The sequence below is a fragment of the Antechinus flavipes genome, chromosome 3 (assembly GCF_016432865.1).
Source record: "Antechinus flavipes isolate AdamAnt ecotype Samford, QLD, Australia chromosome 3, AdamAnt_v2, whole genome shotgun sequence".
Lineage (NCBI taxonomy): Eukaryota > Metazoa > Chordata > Mammalia > Dasyuromorphia > Dasyuridae > Antechinus > Antechinus flavipes.
This window is the reverse complement of record NC_067400.1, coordinates 49,312,932-49,331,654: the sequence shown is the minus strand read 5'-3', so window position 1 is coordinate 49,331,654 and position 18,723 is coordinate 49,312,932. Positions and strand designations below refer to the sequence as shown.

General features: G+C 39.2%; 1 protein-coding gene across 1 annotated transcript in view; it reads left to right on the top strand.

The window, feature by feature from the left end:
- Nucleotides 1-2,587: 2,587 nt before the first annotated feature.
- DIPK2A (divergent protein kinase domain 2A) overlaps nucleotides 2,588-18,723 on the top strand; it is a 38,540-nt gene continuing 22,404 nt past the window's right edge. The window contains exon 1 of the mRNA XM_051983328.1: nucleotides 2,588-3,320. Within this exon, the coding sequence (XP_051839288.1) occupies nucleotides 2,664-3,320 (657 nt within the window). The 5' untranslated portion in view covers nucleotides 2,588-2,663. The remainder of the gene's footprint in view (nucleotides 3,321-18,723) is intronic.

Here is an 18,723-nt window from a genome sequence, read left to right as displayed (position 1 = left end):
CAGAAATGGGGGCTCAATGACCAAGGGCAAATCTTAAAAGAAGAAAATAAAATTGTTAATGGAAAATTCTCCTTTACATGAAGTAGAAAGGGAAAACAAAACAACAACAAAAACCCCAGTCATGTTCCTGCTGATGATTTATGTTAAGTAATACTAACTGTAAGCCTGTAAGAATGTTTTGTAAAGTAAGAAACTAAGGGATTTGAAAATGTTTTATCTCACTCTGAACCAAGAGTGTTAAATCTAGGCCCTCGTTACCATTCAAATAACTCTTAAGATATGCTGTGACCATATCCCAAAAAAAGAAATCTCACACACACACACCTGAGTTAACGTAGTAACAGTGCTCTTTTTTAAATAAGAAAACGTTTTATTGCATAGTATCTTTGACTTTTACAAGTTTTTACAGGCATGCAACACTAGATTGTCAGGTAAAAGACCTGTAATTCAAGTTCTAGTTCTAGCCCCGAGACATTGGGAAACTAATTTCGTGTCTGTAATCTTTCTTCTTCTTTAAATTGTAAGAGACTTTCTTTGACTCCCTTCTTAAAAGGGTAGAGCTGCCTGGGTCCTGTAAATGTAAGATGGCATTATATGAATTACTATTGATTTAATACTGTTCATTTGTTGGTGTGAGTGATTTGTCTAATTATGCAGCAAGTTTCTCGCAGAAGAGATCCTAAAACCTTGTTTTTGTCCTTACTTTTAAGCTCCTAAGTTCTTTACACCATATCATACATTTGGTTATGCAATGCACTAAATAGAATTGCGAGAAGTGGAATTATATTCCAATTATTTAAGGAAGTCACCACCATTAGCATCCAAACTGCTGCACTAGGGCAACAAAAGGATTGGCTAAATCAAAGCGTCAGCTTTGACTATAAAGAAAAGATCAGATCCGACCATTCCTAAGCCGCAAAGTCCCGTCACTTTCGATGCACTATTTGAATTCTCCCCTCAAGTTTGCATTTAGTTCCTAGGGTCAGGAGAGACGATCTTGACTTCACCGCACCACAAGAGGCAGAGGATTGCGTCCCTAGAGCAGGACAGCAGGACGCGAGGTCACCGCGGCTCGGGGAAGCAGCCCACGCCGGCTCCACCTCCCCTGCCTCCCTTTGCCGGTGACTGCTCGGAGCCGCCTCCTTTTCCAGAACCTCCACCCCGGGAGGGTCTAGGGGATGAGCGCTGGTTTCGGGGTACGCACGCTACTGCTCCAGCTTCCCAGGGAAGCCCACTGGCGCGGCCCGGACCTGAAGGACTCCGTTCCCCCTCCCAGCGCAGTCTGGGAACGCAAAAGAGGCGCCGGACAGGGAGGACTCATCCGTTCCCGGGTGGGAAGTCCACTTCGGCTACCCCGGAGTCTGAGCGTCCCCCTTTCCCGCAGCGCGAGCCCCTCCCCCGCCCCGCCTCCGCGAGAGCGCGCACCCCTTTACGGGGAGGGGCCGACCCCTCCCCTGCTCCTCGCCCCCGAGGCGCGTGCCCCAAATCCTAAAAAGGGCATGGGGGTGTTGTCAGAGCACGGCTCCGCCCACCCTCCCGATTCGTGGTTCAGCCTACGGCGGAGGGCCAGCTCCGATTCTTTCCTTCACCAGAACTCGCACTTTCAGGGAGTCAAAGCAAGCTTATTTTTAAAATGCCATTCCCCTTCTGTCCGCCCACGGGAAAACTGCCACGTTCGTCAGGCCGCCTCCCCGAGTACGCCCCTCGCGGTCCCAGAGAGACCACGTTCCGCCCCCTCGAAAATCCAGCATTTTTTTTTAAGCGACACCCACCCTACCCAGAGTCTCCCTCTTCTCCTGCAATGATGGAGAGCAGAGTGGCCGCGCTCCACCGCATCTTAACAATGCCATCTCCACCCAATTCTCCTCCTAGTAAAGAAGTCACCATCCCCGCCCCCTCCTCCTTGAGCAAAGGTGGCGCCCCGCCCACTCCCGGACGTCCGTTCGAAGCCTCCCCTTTGGAAGAGCGCGCGCACGCTTCCGAGGCTGCATGCGATTCGCCCGCCTTGCCCCGCCCCGTCACGCCGTCCCCGCCCCCTTCACACAAGGGAGGGGAGGAACCTCCCTCCTCCGCCCCGCGTCTGGGGAAAGTGTGTGGCAGCTGGGGTGGCTGGCGTGCAGTCTAGCGGAGGCCAGAGCCCCTCCTCCTCCCTTCCGCCTGGTGTCCAGTAGGAGGCGGTCTAACCTCTTTCTCAGCCTCTTCTCTCCATCCCGTGCCCCGCGCTCCCCCAGTGTGCGGCGCGCACGCGCGCGCGCTCCCGGCAGTCCGTTCCCCGCTCTCCCTCGTCCCTCCTCCCCCCTCCGGCTTCTCTATAACTTGGCTGGTGTGGAGGAGGCGCCGCTGGAGTCGGACCCGGCGGAGGGCAGGGAGACACCGGGGGAGGGAGAGAGGCAGAAAGAGAGCCCGAGAGGAGTTGGTAGGGACAAGTGGCTGGGGGGAGGAGCAGGAGCCGGCGCTGGTTCCTTTCTCTTTCCTTCCCCGCCACACTCCCGGGTCCCTCTCGCGCACTCCCCGTCTCTCTCCCCGCGCTCTGCACACACGCGCGGCCGCCCGCCCGCCTTCCTGCCTCGCCTCCCTCCCGGTCGGGTCGGGCTCGCGGGCTCAGCGGGGGGTCCCTCCCCCCGGGGCGGGGCTGGGGGGGGCGCCGGCGGCCCCCGGGCGGGATGTGGCGCCTGGTGCCCCCGAAGCTGGGCCGCCTGTCCCGCTCGCTGAAGCTGGCGGCGCTCGGCAGCCTGTTGGTGCTGATGGTGCTGCACTCGCCGTCGCTGCTGGCGTCCTGGCAGCGCAACGAGCTGGCGGACCGGCGCTTCCTGCAGCTCAATAAGTGCCCGGCGTGCTTCGGCACGAGCTGGTGCCGCCGCTTCCTCAACGGGCAGGTGGCCTTCGAGGCGTGGGGCCGCTTGCGCCTGCTGGACTTCCTCAACGTGAAGAACGTGTACTTCGGGCAGTACGGTGAGCCCCGCGAGGGTGGCCGCCGCCGCGTCGTGCTCAAGCGCCTGGGCTCGCAGCGCGAGCTGGCGCAGCTCGACCAGAGCATCTGCAAGCGGGCCACGGGCCGCCCGCGCTGCGACCTGCTCCAGGCCATGCCCAAGACGGAGTTCGCCCGCCTCAACGGCGACGTGCGGCTGCTCACGCCCGACGCCGTGGAGGGCTGGTCCGACCTGGTGCACTGCCCCTCGCAGCGCCTGCTCGACCGCCTGGTGCGCCGCTATGCCGAGACCAAGGACTCGGGCAGCTTCCTGCTCCGCAACCTGAAGGACTCGGAGCGGATGCAGCTGCTGCTCACGCTCGCCTTCAACCCCGAGCCGCTGGTGCTACAGGTAGGCAGGCGGCCGGGACGGGGCGGGCGCCACGGGGGGCGGGCTGAGGGCTGAGAAGCCGCGGTCTACACGGCCGGGACCCGACGTTTACACCGCCAGAGGGAGTCCACACTCCCCTTCCCCTCCCTTCCCCCCTTCTCTGTGCGGGACTCAGTCTTCCCGCTCTTCTCTGCCATTCCGTCTCAGAAATGATCTCTGGAGTCAGCCTTGCTTCTTCCCTCTATCTCCGGCTCGGAGACTGTCTCTTATGTCTCCGTCCTGGAGACCGAGTCTTCTCTTCCCTGTGTCTGTGACCTGGTGTCACTGTCTTGGAGAACTTTGAACTGAGCCTTATTCCTCTCTCTCCCCGTATCTGTCCCAGAACTTTGAGTTTTCGCTCTTCCCCGTGTCTCTGTCTCAGAGAATGTCTCTGAACTGAGTTTTCTCTCTTACATGTGTGTCTGTCCTAGAAAACGGCTCTGGACTGATTCTTATCCCTCTCTCTTCTCTGTATCTCTCCCAGAATGTATCTGGACCGAGTCTTCTCTCTGTCTCTGTCTCTGAGACTGTCTCTGCACGGATTCTTCTTCCTCTCTCTTCCCTGTCTCAGGGCTTCTCTAGACTGAATCCTTCCTGCCCTGGTACCTCTGTCCTGGAGAACTTCTCTGTACTCTTATCCTCTCTCTTCTCTGTATCTCTCACAGAATGTATCTGGAGTGAGTCTTCTCTCTTCCCTGCATCTCTGTCTCAGAACTTTTCTAGACTGAGTCTTCCTTATATCTCTTACTCAGAGACTGTCTCTAGACTGAGCCTTCTCTGTCCTGGAAAACTTCTCCGCACTGTCTTATTCCTCTCTTCGCTGTATTTCCACCCTGCTATCACTGTCCTGGAGAACTTCTCCGGACTGAGTCGTCTTCCTCTCTCTTCCCTGACTCTCACTCAGAGAAGTCTCTGACCTCAGCCCTGTCTTTGCGATCTCTCTGTCCTGGAGACTGTGCCTGCACTAAGTCTTCTCCCTGCTCTCTGTCTCAGGGCTGCCTCTCGCACTCTCGAACTCGGTCCCCCCTCTAGTTTGGGGCTGCTCTTGATATGACCCCGGTAGAAAACAAGTTTGTCTCAGTGTCTTTGATTAAACTGCATTTTAAAAGTTGAACTTCTCAGTACTCTCCCCTCCCCCCCCTTTTTAGTTTCCTTCACAGATTCTCCAAAAGAGGAAGAATCAGTTGGAGAGCTTAAGAGAGGAAGAGATTTTTTTAAAGTGAAAGTTAAATCAAGTATGATGCAAATAATTATTTAAACTGCTGAGTAGAATGAGGGAGTAAAGAAAAGTGCATTTAAGTAAAAGTGGACTAAGGACCACAAGAACTAGCGTTATGACTTCATCTTCCTTCCATGTTCTGTTCTTTTGGACATGCTGGACCAGGGCACAGTTCATATGCTGAAGTGGAGGAAATGAGTTCCATTTCCCCCTAGGCTTCGCTGTTGCTTATAGAGCCCTTTGCGTAGCTCTTTAGATGGATACTGTTTTGGTCTACAGAAAGCAACAAAAGTATTCCTTTTGAGCTATCACTTGAGCTTCTACATAGTTGCTTGCCTTGGTGACTAGTATAACGTTTTAAGATTATGGTAGACTGTTGAATAGGAAATAAATAAAAGTGGTGGGATGAGATCCTGTGCTGAGTCACAGTTTTTTCAGGCAGGAGTGAGAAAGTGCCTTTTATATGGATGTGTGAGTGTTCCACTCCACTCCTCTCCCCTCACCCTCTCTCTTACTATCTTCCTTGTACTAAGAGAAACATTTAGGGCCCAAACACAGGTAGTATTTTTTTTTTTCCTTACTGTGTAGAGATTTGGGAAAAAAAAAAGAAGCAATTTTTAAAATGCTTTAACTAAGAGTATGATTTGAGCATATAAGGAAACAGGATATAAATTATTTTGGCTATGGTGGAAACATTTTGTTCCTTAAAAAAAAAATTATATAATTCTAGGTAATGCATATAGGTAGAAAGTTTATGAGGCTTGACATTTCAAAGCAAGGAAGAATTTCCCAAATACTTCTGTATCTTTTAAGTTAAATTTTTAATCAGCACTCATTGCCTTGAAGAAATCTCCTAATTGTGAAATCAGGTAACCTTGAGGGGGTATTTATAATATATACATTCTTGAATCAAATCCTGAATGTTTTATTCTTTCATTTACATTGTTTTCTGTTAATAGAAATTGTAATGATTCTTATATAAGTATTCTCTGCATGGATTCTTATTCCTCTCTCTTCCCTGGCTCTCTATTTCAGGGCTTCTCTAGACTGAATCTTTTCTGCCCTGGTACCTCTGTCCAGGAGAACTTCTCTGTACTCTTACTCCTCTCTCTGTCTTACTCCTATCTCTGAGAAAGAGACAGGGAAAATATTTGGAGTAATTATACTGCAGAAGAGCTTCCAAAGTTTTTATATTTTTTTGGTCTGCAAAAAATAGATATTTGAGGAAAAAATGGTCATTTGAGGAAAAGGTAAATGATGAACTAAATGATTTTATCACTATGTTTTAGAGGACTGTTTTTCTAGAACTAATCATTCCAAAATTCTCTTAAGAATGTCAGAAATTAAAATTTATTTATTATGAATATTCTGGTACTACATATATATTCAGAAAGTTAGTTTCAGAAGTCAACACTGTTGCTTTCTTTGCTCTAGTTCCTATTTCTGCTTTGAAATTATTTCCTTGGCTGTTCATAAAGCATTTAGTGCCAGAACTTGGATCTGGCTTCCTTCTTCTTCCTCCTCCCTTTTCTTAACTGACTTTTTTAAGTCGTTTGGTTGCATGAGAACTTTAATAAGAAGTTATTTTTAGTTATAAGAACCAGAATACTAAGTCTTCATTCAGGTTATGTCTTGTAAATTCCCCTCACTTCATACTGCCTTTGTAGGGTGACAGTTTTTATCAGTGGTATTGCCATAAGCTGTGATTAAGCCTAATGAATCCCAGTAATTGCTCCAAATTGGTAATATATAAGTGAATAGCATGTGGGGTTACAGATAAGAATTTAGGATACAGAACACTATCTGCAGTCTTTACGTTTTAGTTGGGTGGTTTTTAACTTTTTAGTGTGGTTGTCATATTGTTGGCTGGAGTGATTCTAAATGATGCTGTCAGTACTGGTAATTCAAATTATTCATTACTGTTCTAATATTTTGTAATATTACTTATGGTATGAAATGGAAAATGGAATCATTTAGGTTTCGATTACAGTTTATGCCACTCATAAATTCGGCCTGGTCAGTCATGTAATTTTTACCTTTTACCAACTGTGCAAGTAGATGTAAGTGGCCTGTTTTTGAATAAGGGAATACATTTGTAGGAATAAAATCCAATATCAATTTAATAAAGATTTGGGAGATTTTTAATAAGATAAGATTTTTTAAAGTGTGTACTTAGACTAAAGTACCATCCATGTCAGATTTGTTGGTCACAGAACTCTTTCTCAGCTCCTCAGTCAGGTTACTGAAAGTCAGAGATTGTCTCTCCCACATACATGCATGCATAGTGATGTATGGAACATAGGATCAAAGATCTATCCCTGGGAGGCCTCCAAGGTCATCTAGTCCAACCTTCTCATTTTACAGACACAAACAAATGGGCCTTGAGGCCAAGGTGACTTACATAAGATCCCACAGCTAGTACATGGCTGAGCATTTGCCTTGTTTTTTTTCTTTTTTTGGCTAATAATAAAAAAAAAATCTATATGCTGTCCTTGTTTCTGAATTCCATAATCAGAACAGGCTTAAAGCTATATGGTAGTCTGGAGTCTTTGGTGATAGTCTGAGCTTGAATTTGGCTATAAAAGTAAGCATTACTGACAACTCTCCTGAGGTTCTTATGTATCTTTTGGGTTTCCTTTTCAAAATTTCATTCACTTTTCTTCAAGGGAACATATACAATTGCATCTTTAGTCTTTATAACAATGCAGAAATTTTTCCAGGAGAGGGAGCTACTTGGTGATTTAAAAAAAAAAATCATGAAATCTGCCTCCTTCTGAGTTTATTAAAAAAAAAAAAAAAAAGCCAAATCCCCAAAGAATTTTTTTTCCTTTATTGAATTAGACTTGCAGTTAAAAAACAAAACAACCCCCCAAAACTTTTGTACTAATAAACCCATTAAATTGTACCAGAGTTTTTGTTCACAAAATTTCTTCAATCCCTCTGATAAACTCTTATTAGAGTTTATAGCATTATAGAACATGTGAGTTATTTAGAACTTGAGCTTGTTACCCTATTATTTTCTGGGCTTAATACAAATTGAACAGTAATTATCTACAAAGGCCTTCTTGTATGTAGCAGTAGTATGTGTTGTGAAAGCAGTAGTACATTTTGACCTAATAATCAGGTCAAAGTATCCAGCTCTCTTCCAAGTTGGATAAATTGGACCAAATTACATTTATTTTGAAGTTAGCTTGCTTTATATTTACCGTAGAAATGTTCCCTGAATCACAACTTTTTTAGAAATAAGAAAGGAGGTTTGAGAGACAGAGACACAGTATCTGGGATAGTGTCAAGAAATGATTTCCTGAAAGCAGATTGTCCCATCTTTCCTGCTCTTGCTCCATCTTTTCCTTTTCTTGGCTTTTCTAGTACTTTCACTTTATCTCCCTGAAAGATATCTTGGTGCTTTAAGGAATGATCTGCCTAATATTGGAGTTGAATATTTGGCAAGATGATTACACATCTTTGGATAATTTAAGAGTTTTCTAAATTAGTGGCAGTATTTTAAGAACAGAAGAACTACAAATGGGAGTTGAAAAAATTAAATTTGTTGAAGATAAAAGGAAATTTATTTGTAAGGATTCAAGTAGCAAAGGTTCTCCCATCCTGTTTCTGGCAGGTTCTCTCATCCTGTTTCTGGCAGTAACTTCAGTGTGACCCACTGGGTAAACTCCTTTTTACCTCTTCCGCACCTGTTTCCCATTCTTGATAGTCTCAGTGAAATCTATTTCAGCTCTTTTGTATAGGACTGTGAGTATCTAATACATATGTTGGAAATAGATTTCCAGAGTTGGTATACCTTTACCTCTGATTGAGTGCCTGTCTTTATGACTGAAAAGTAGGTGTGAACAGAAATGGGGTTAGGTGTTAGTTTTTTAGTGTCCTGGAGAAAAGTCAATACTAGTCCTTCTTTATAGAATATTTAGCTTGGCAGTAAATTCAGTATTTATGAATTGTTTATAAAGAAATGACTTTAATCTGATAAACCAAGAGACTTTAGATTGAAACATTTTATCAGAGATTGGCAGATTAATTTGAAACCCATTTAAGATAAAGATTACAATAGTGAGTCTAAAAGTCACTGGCAGAATGCATTTATTTTTTAAAGGTTTTAGGCCAGTCCTAGTTTTGAATTTTTTTTCTTCCCTTCCAGAATAATTTCTTCTTGGCAAGAACTTTATTTTAGAGGCATAGATCCATGTGAAAGCCCTATATGCTGAGTTAAAAATCCAGCCTCAGACATTTACCAATTATGTCACTAAAGATGTGATTGGCTTTGATTCCTCATCTGTAATCTGGATAGGATGTTGAAATGGAAGTTGGAATGACCTGCCTTGGTCTTTGTGACCCTGGGCACGTATTTAATAATTATTCAGTTTTTGATTCATCTACCTCACAAGGTTGTTGTGTGGCTCAAATAAGGTAAGTATGTAAACCACTTTACAAAATTTAAAGACTGTATAAATGTTAACTTTAATTACTGTACTGGAATCAGGTTCAAATGAACATCAAGAGCAGCTTTGAAAGGAATAGAAGCTCAAATAAAATGAGAAAGAGAAAGAGTCCTGTCTTTTTATCCAGATTTTAGGATTTAAAGTTTTTTTAAATTAATTTTTATTTTATTATTGTTGTTATTATTACTTTTTTTTTTTTTTTTTTTAGCACTTGTTAGATTGTGTAGTGAATGGAGCAGTGGGCCTGGAGTCAGGAAGATCTAAGTTTATATTCTACTTCAGACATTAATTTAGGGGCAGTATTGGAGGCGGGGCGGGGAAGGAGCAAGTTATTTAACTTAGGTTTGCCTCAATTTTCTAATCTGTAAAATGGTAGTGGATTTGCTGGTGATTTGCTGGGTGTGGAGTCAAAAGCCTCCCCTTTCTGGATTCAGTTCCAGCTCCAGATACTTACTACCTTTGTGACACTGGACAGATCACTTAATGCTACCTCAGTTTCCTTATCTGTAAAATGAGCTGAAGAAAAATGCTATTATCTTTGCCAGGAAAACTCCAAATGGGGTGACAAAGAGTCAGACACAGCTAAAATGACTGAACAACAACAAAAATAATGCCTCCTATCTCCTAGCATTGTTATGAGGATTAAATAAAATAATAATTTTAGCCAACACTATATGTGTTAGCTATTATTATTATTATCATCTCACAGGCATGCATCTTTGATTCATTCTTCAGCCTGGAGCTTGAAAGTGGACAGTTCTTAAAGAGGTTTGACACTGACCAGCAAGCTTGAAAAACTTAACCTTGAGTTGTGCAACTAAAAATTCATAGTGCCTAGAATTTTTTCACAGCCCAATATGTATTGATGAATTCTGACACTTGTTAAACTACTAGTAGCCTTTTGTTTTGTCATTAACTCATGACTCCAAGCCATGAGTCAGCAGGGTGATTTAACAGCAAAAAAAAAAAAAAAAGAAAGAAAGAAAAAGAAACTAAGGCATATCTTCCAAGGAGCAGGGAGTTGACAGTCTGTTGGACTACAGTTGTGTTCAGTATTGGGCACCATGTTTTAGGAAGATCATTTACAAGCTGGAAGACTGTGAAGAACATTGAGAGCAGATATTCTTTATCTGGGGCCTATGATTCTTTTAAAAAAAAATGAGAACTGTATTTCAATATAACTGGTTTCATCTGTTTGTAATCCTATATATTTTATGGATTTAAAAAAATTCTGAAAAAAAGTGTTAATTGACTTCACTAGACTGTCACATTGACACCAAGAAATAAGAGCTCCTGATCTAGAGACAAGGCAGCCAGAATGTTGAAGAATTTTGAATCCATGATGATTAATGAATGGTTGCTTGAAAGAACTGGAAACCAGCAACATAGGATGCACACGATGACTGTCTTTAAGCATTTAAAGAGCTATCAATTGGAAAACCTACTTGATTAGGACTATATTGTAGAAATTATGGTGTAATAAATTGACATGATGTCAAGAAAAACTTCATAATAATTAGTTACCCACAAATGAAATCATCTTGGGAAAGTAGTGTTCATTGGACGTCTTCAACAGTGGTTGAGTGAGTTGTGTCAGGTATGTTTTACTGAATTCTCTTTGACGCTTGGGTATGGATTGGGCCAGCAGGCCCAGGAATTTCTTTCCTTCTAGGCATCACCCGGAGGAGCTCTTGTGGAGAGGGAACCCGCTGTTTCCCTATTCCCCACTCCAGCTGCCCACTTAACTGTGTCTTAGGTGAAGGCAAGTCAGGCTAGCTGAAGAAGCTGGGCACCCCAAGAGGGACAAGATGGGTCAGGCCATCACACCCATCTTGAACATCATCTCCCCTTGGGCCCTGAGGGAGACACTCCAAGCCTCTGACCTCAAGAATAAAGTCTAAGGCCATCAATCTTCACTCTTGGAAGCAGCCCTCTTGGGGATGCAGCCTGGCTGCTGCTTCTGCAAGTATTCTAGCCACATCTGTTGAAGATCCAGAAAATGAAGTGCCTGTCACCAAAGCCCTTGGACCTGTAGAATGGTTCAACATTAGAACTGATGTGATTTTTATCAGTAGAAATGACACCAAAAAGAAGTGTTCCCATCTTGTTTGCTGCTGCACTAATTTAAGGACCATGAAATCTTCCATCTGACTTAGAGCTGAAACCTTTCAAATGTGTTGAGTCCCCCATCAGGATGTGGGGCTCCTTGAGAGCAGAGACTTTCTTGTTTTTTTTGTTTGTATCTTCAGCACTTAGCACAGTGCTTTGCACATAATAAACACTGAATAAAGGCTTTTATTCATTCTAACTCTGGAATTCTAGGATATAATAGGGAACCATGATTTCCTTGAGTTTGTTTCCCCTGTTTTTAAATCACAACTTTTTCAGAACTTAGATTGTAGCATCAAAATTGATTAGCTATTGGCCAGACTTTTCTTGTGAGTCTTTTTCATATTTAATAAACTGGTCCTAGAGTAGGATCTTTGCCAAGTCACCTGATCTTTTTCTGCAACTCAGTGTCCTCATCTATACCACAGATTTATCAAGAGAACTTGTATGATCTTTTTGAGTCTTAAGTCCAGTGGAACAACGAAAGATATTTTTGTTTCATTAATTCTTTACTTTTTTCCTATAGTGTCCAGTCACAGGACTACTGTCAAATACAAAATTCTAGACATGGTTAATTGAAGTTAAAGAAGGGACATATCATTTATTTTGCTACATTGATCATTCTGAAAGTGGAGATGAGAGCAACTTCACCACTTCTTGGAAAATCATGCTTTTGGAATGTTGCAACAAAGTCCCTTACTTCTTGTATCTTTTTGGCACCTCACTCTAGATCTTTTTTTTCCACTTGGAATCATTTTTTCATTCTCCTAGTTTTTCACTTTTCTCTACTAAGTTGTAGATATACTATAATCCTCTATGCAAAGTGCTGAAGTCAAAGACTTAGAGAAAGTGAGAAATGACTTAGTAGTATTTGAGCAAACAATGTCAGAGACATGGTCACAGTTTGCACTTGCCTGTTCCAGTATTGCCACCTCTTTCACATGTTGTTTTTTATGAAATTTGTTAATAGCTGTGACTTTCAGATTCCTTGTAATTAAGGGGATAGAGTGGAATGGAGAAGGCATTGATTAAGCACTTACTCATGTATAATTTTAGTGGGGACTTTTCCCTTAGGGAATTGAAAGCCTTGTGCTTATTGTATGGAAAAGCAAATGAGCATGAAAAGCTTTGATACCAAATGAACCATGTCTTCTCACAAGTTCACTTCAGGGCATGCTGTGTGTGTCTCATTTATGCATACATTGTGTGATGTCTCCCCCACTGATGAGCTCCTTTTATTTTCTATTGTATCTCCAGTGTTTAGCACAATAATTGACACAAAAATTGACCACTGAAGAAATGCTTGTTAGCTTGGCAGGTAAAGAAATTTACCATTATTCACCTTATAAGGTTTGAGAGACCTGGGATCCATAAATAAGGAAGGGATTTTTAAAGATAGTTTGTGTTCAAAGTGTACCTGATACTTTGCAATTATTTGAAGTCCTGTTGCATTTTCTTTTGTATCTGTTGTGTCTAGAGCAACAGAGTTTGGAGTCCACATCAACCCCTAGGATAACTGTGTGTTTGTGACCTTGTTAATCTCATGTTGCCCCTAAGCAGAGAGAAAGAGTGAGTTTTCTTGAAAATCTACATGTGGGATCTTACTTCTGAGGATGCTCTTTATAGACATATCTGTTCATTGACAGTGATTTGCAGAGCAGTGAAAACATATGAGAGTGGCTAGGAAGGTGACAAGTTGAAGGTGGTAAATATAAGTATATTCAATACTATTTTATGTACTTGTTCATTTAAAAAAGTTTACCTTTTTTTCAGAAGTTTTTTTTTTCTTTTCAATTAGAATTAGATGAATCTATTCCTTTTCCAGTATCTTTTGACCAAAAGTTTTCCATTTTAGTTCTTAAAGTTATGATATGGAACACATATTTGTTAATCTAATGCTGTGTTCCAAAACACAATTTGAAATTCTTAGAATCTGAAATGAATAGTAAATGGTATTCAGAAAATGAGGCCTTCTTGTAAAGATTATCATTTGCTGTTTAATTCTAGTTGAGGGTATATAACTAAAGGATAGGGTTTAAGAACTAAATCTGTAACCAATATCAAGAAAGAAAAAAAATGTTAGATATCAACTTTTTCTCTATTGAGATGAAATTACTTTCAGGCCAATTCCAATGGTCTTGTGATGAAGAGAGTGGCTGAGTGTGGATCACAACATAGTATTTTTACTCTTTTGTTGTAGTTTGCTTGCATTTTTTTTTCTTTCTCATTTTTTTACTTTTTGATCTATTTTTTTTTTTTGGTGCAGCATGATAATTGTGGAAATATGTATAGAAGAATTTCACATATTTAACATATATTGGATTATTTGCCATCTAGTGATGGAGGTGGGAGGGAAGAAAGGGAGAAAAAAATTTGGAACACAAGATTTTGAATGTTGAAAATTATCTATGCATATGTTTTGAAAATAAAAAAGCTTTAATAAAAAAAGAGAGAGACATATGAAATCACTCACATGGTGACATGAAGCAGAGATGATTATAGACCCAAAATTCTATTACAGTGAACTCCAAGGTCTGATATTTTACTGTCTTGAAGATAATTCCTAACATAAGTAGACTATTTCTTGGGACTTGCATCTTTTAGCTGTACAGGAAATTTCTGATATAGAGTATTTGTAATGGACTCTGGCCTCTTCTAAGCATTAGAAATCAAGAATTTTAAGTTCCCACTGAAACTTCAGGAAAAATTAGATAAATATTAAGTCATCCCTATGATTTGCTCTATTCCCCTTTCAGACAGTTCATACAACTGTGAACACATTATATTATTTTTCACCAGCACAATCCACTAATCTCAATGAACAGCTGTTATAACATGCATTACTACAATGGGATTTAGATTTAAATCTGAACTTTTTTTCCACCAAAAAAATAGACTTGGTTTTGTGTTTGTATGTTTTGAACTTTTGATAGCCTTAACTTTCCAAGAACCTTCAGTGTTTACATTTTTGTTTTCAGAAATACTCATTTCTGCTGAGAATCTGATTTTGTTTTCATGTTTTAATAGTTAAAGATGATTTTTCCAGAGTATTAAATTTTTTTATTGAAGTTTAACTTTGAATGAAGTAAGAAAGAAATAAACTATGTTCACTTAATTCCATAATTTTAAACAAATTATGATATATTTCATCATATTCCTTTTCAATAGAATATTTCAAAATATTATTTTTCAGCTTTTTTGATCAAAAGAAAGTGTAGTGTAAGTTAAAAATTTGAATTTGAATTAGACTTGTTAAAAACACTTATACAGATTATGGGGGAGGGGAATTTCCAAGTAAATTGACAGGTACATCAATAATTGTATTTACATGCATCAGTCTAATGCTATATAAAAATCTTTTTTTCCCTATTTTTAATATGTACTCTAAAACCCTTTGTTTTTTTGATCCTTAGGCTCAACAGATAATTTTAAATTACAGTTTTTAGGTATCCACTAAGTTTTTCAAATCATTTGTAACTTGTTTTTTAAATTTTACAATGGCTCAAAATACTTAATCAAATGTCCTAAACTAATAACCCTTAATTTTACTTGGTATTATGCCATATATTTAGTATTGAGTAGTTCTCTTAAGACCCAGCATGTCTCCAGTGAATGTTTAGTATTTTTTTTTTTTATGTGTAGAAGTTAGGAATCTTAAAAGTAGTTTCTATTAAAAAACAAACAAACTTGTAATTCTGTACGAGGGTGGTATTAATTTGCTTTATGTGGAAACTTTTTAAAAAATCATGTAACTATTATGAATTTTTCTTTAAGATTAATTATTGATATCAGACAACCTTAATCTTATTTTCTCTTATATTAGAAGATTTTGTTTACTTAAGTCTGGGACCTTGGCTTCAAGCCATTATTCATGTATTCAACACTGCTACTGGTATTTTCTGAGATTTAGTTTATGGTTTTCTTTTATAAAAGTGATGGTTGTGAACTTAGGCATAATGGGGCTGGGATTTTTCCAAATTAAAAATTGGAAGTATTTTGATATTGTAATACTCAAAGCATTTCATAATTTCATAGTTTTGTTCTTATTTTAAACATTGATAAAATTTGAATACATTAAAATGGCATTTTTAAATATTACTAGAAATGTAAGGTAGATGCTTTTTATAGGTCTTAAAATGACAAAATCTTCTCACATGATGCAAAAGTAAAGCTAAATAACTAAATATGAAATGTATTTGTACATGTTTATTTCTTTGAAAGATATTAAATATTAACTTCCTTTTATGGTAGACAGTCAAGCCTGTTTAAAAACCCCTGAACAATGAGATGGCATGCCTTTGATATAATTGGGATTGGAATAGTTCCAGGTTTGTTGAATCTCTTAATTTTTATTTATTCAGAACTGCTCTGAGTGTATAACTATATATGATAATTAGATAAATCATTTATATTAAATTTGTATGGTTATAAACCATACCTTGTTTGGTTTATATGCCTTGTTAGTGAACAATTCCTTGTAGAACCATCTTGTTATTTTTTTCCCCTTAAGTAGAGTTCAATAGACTTGGACAATTTAATTCTTATCCTTCTTTGTATTTATAAACCATGGACAATAGGGAAGAAAGAAATGACTTATTCTTAGTGTTTAATATCTTTAATGTTTAAGCTATAGTTTTCAAGTTGGTTGTTTCTGAATTCTGCTTAACTGTGGCCATTTGGTTCAAAGCCAGTGTTTCTTTTAATTCAAGTTTTAGGCTTTTAAAAATACTGCTGTTTTGAATATTCTATTAGCTGAGTTACCAGAATAGCACAGTGTGTTCAATGAAATTTGCTTTTTAGTGAGATCTGATTATTCTGATTAGTCAATGAAAAATTATTATTATATTAACCATAATATGAATCCTTTTAATTAAATGCTTCTAAAAGATAGGTAGTAAAACTATCAAATGATATTTGGGAACTTTTCTTACATGATAGCATATATGAATTTCAGTTAACATTGTCAGAATCATTGTAGGAATATAAAGTTGCTCAATGTGACATTTGTTCATATATTTTATCCTCTTCTGCTTGTGACTTGGGTAATGAAGTGTAGATATGGCTGTCGTTTGCCAGTTGGAATGTAGCCAAAGACGAGGCATTTGTACATGTGCAGATGTTGGCAGGGCTCCCTTTTCTCTTGTTGTCAAAGACCATTTTATTTCCACAAAGATATATTTGTCTCTGTTTTACAATGTGGTGTGTGAGTATTATAACAATATTGTATTGGGGGGAGGTTTTTGTTTTTACTTTTACATAATTAACTGTATTTTCAAATATTACATTACATGTACTTTTAAATGAACTTGTATTCTCATGAGAAATATAACAGTCTCTCAATCATTTTGATCTTGAATTGATGAAGACAGAGAAATTTAAGAAAAGTAACATTACTGTAATTTTGGATTTGGATTTTCAAAGTAAATAAGAACACGTTTCTTAAATACTTTGATTGTAAACATTCTGACGTTTTGCACATTAGATATAATGTGTCATTTTCTTTTTTATCTTCCAAAAAGAAGAAAAAAATAAAACTAAGTATATTATAAAATTGATTACTTCCCCTGATTTATATAATTTCTTCCAGATAGTCAAACCTTTAGCTTTGAAACTCACTTTCTGATTCTTAATTAAACTTAATAAATTCTTTGAATTCATTTAGAGTGAGATTTCAAATCACTAAAGTAAGTTATACTGTATAAAGTTGCCCTCAGTCCCAGTATATTGTAATGATATTATATTTTAAGTACCTTAGAATCACAACATTTGTAATTTATTATTGATCTTGTGAAGACCAGATTATCACCAACTAGGCACAGCACTCAACTTTTTTTCTTCCTCTAGGACAGTTGTTCTTTACCTTTACTATGTCATGGGTCTTTTTGGCAATCAGTGAATGCAGTGGGCCTTTTTCTCAGAATAATAACTCGAAAATGCATAAAGCAAACTACTAGGATTACAAAGAAGAAATTATTGAAATTCAGTTATCAAAATATTTCTTTAAAAAACAAGTTTATAAACTCCCAATCATGAACACCTGACTCCGAACCTCACTATTCCTTGAAACAAATACATAGCCAGCTACTCCATTAACTTGGGTCCTTGATCAATCTTGACTCATCTCTTCATTCTCCTTTGAAATCCTTCCCCTTCAGGAATATTTTTCCCCTTTATAAGCCTTTCTATGATAGAAATTACTCCCTTTAATTTTTACATCTCAAGATTTGTTTCAGTAACATGAACTGTGTTTAAAAAAAAAAGGCTTTAAAATATTTCATTTTAATACAGTAAGCATTAAGGGTCTGTGTGGCAAAAGAAGCATGGCCTAGTGGATGGAACTAGTTTTGAAGCTATCAAGATGTCAGTTTGAAATCTTTCTATTACAAATTAGCCATGTGACACTGGGCTCGTCACTTAACCTTATAATTTCAAGAATGTGGAAACCTGCATTGAGAGATCTAATTTCCTCTTTGGGGAGTTTCCTATAACAGTCAACATGGGGTCATGCAATTATTATTTTCTTAGCTTTAGGTATTTCTTCTGCTTATCAGGTACTGACTGCTAGGTACTAGAGACAATAAAGACATATGGAGTAACCCCTGCTCTTGAGGAATTTACATTTTTAGGCATGAAGGAAAGATGTTAAAGGAAAGATTTAGGAAAGAACTAAATTTTGACCATTGGAAGGGAAAGCATGGAGGAGGATATTTTATTCATTCAGAAATAAATATTTGATTTTTAGTAATCAAATCATGGGACGATAGATTATATATCTTATTCAACATCCATCATATAGTTTAAATGACTCACAGAAGGTTGCACAAGTGATAAGAAGCAGAGCTGGTAGTTAAACCTACATACTTCAACTATAGATTCATGGCCCTTGCTAGTACATCACATTTCCTGTAAAGGAAATTTGTACATTGGTTCATATGTTTTGTAAAAATAAATAAAGAAAATAAAGAAGATAGTTCCTTGACTTCAAGGAGTTTATATTTAAATGTGGAAATGTAAGACATAAAATAAAGTAGCTGAAAAGCAGGTATGGGGAGCAAGTAGCCATCCAGAGAGCTTGGGGGGGGGGGTCTAGAGAATGAGGATGATGGCTATCTGGCTTCTTCTCCAAAGTGATGCTTCTGAGAAGAATTCCCAGTGGGAGAAAAGGGCTGTAGTGGCAGAGATTTTATCCTGTTGAAATCAAAAGTAACATTTGTGTATATTGCTGGTGAATTGATAAGCTGGACTCATTGCTCATTTTGTAGTTGCTTCTGATTCATGACCCACATTTGGGGTTTTCTTGGCAATGATAGTGGAGTGGTTTGCCATTTCCTTCTCACAGAAGAGGAAACTGAAGTATTCAGGGTTGGTTAAGTGACCTGCCTAGGGTCACGCAGCTAATGTCTGAAGCCAGATTTGAACTCAGGAAGAACTCCTAACTCTAGGCTTGATGCTCTATTTAATTGTGCCACAAACGAAAACTTTACCATTTATGAACAATCCTGTCTATCTTTTCCAACAGATATGTTATTGTTTTTGTTATTCTTGAATGGGTGGTGATTTTGTACTCTAGTTATTTCTTTATGTTCTTTAACCTCTTGGAGTG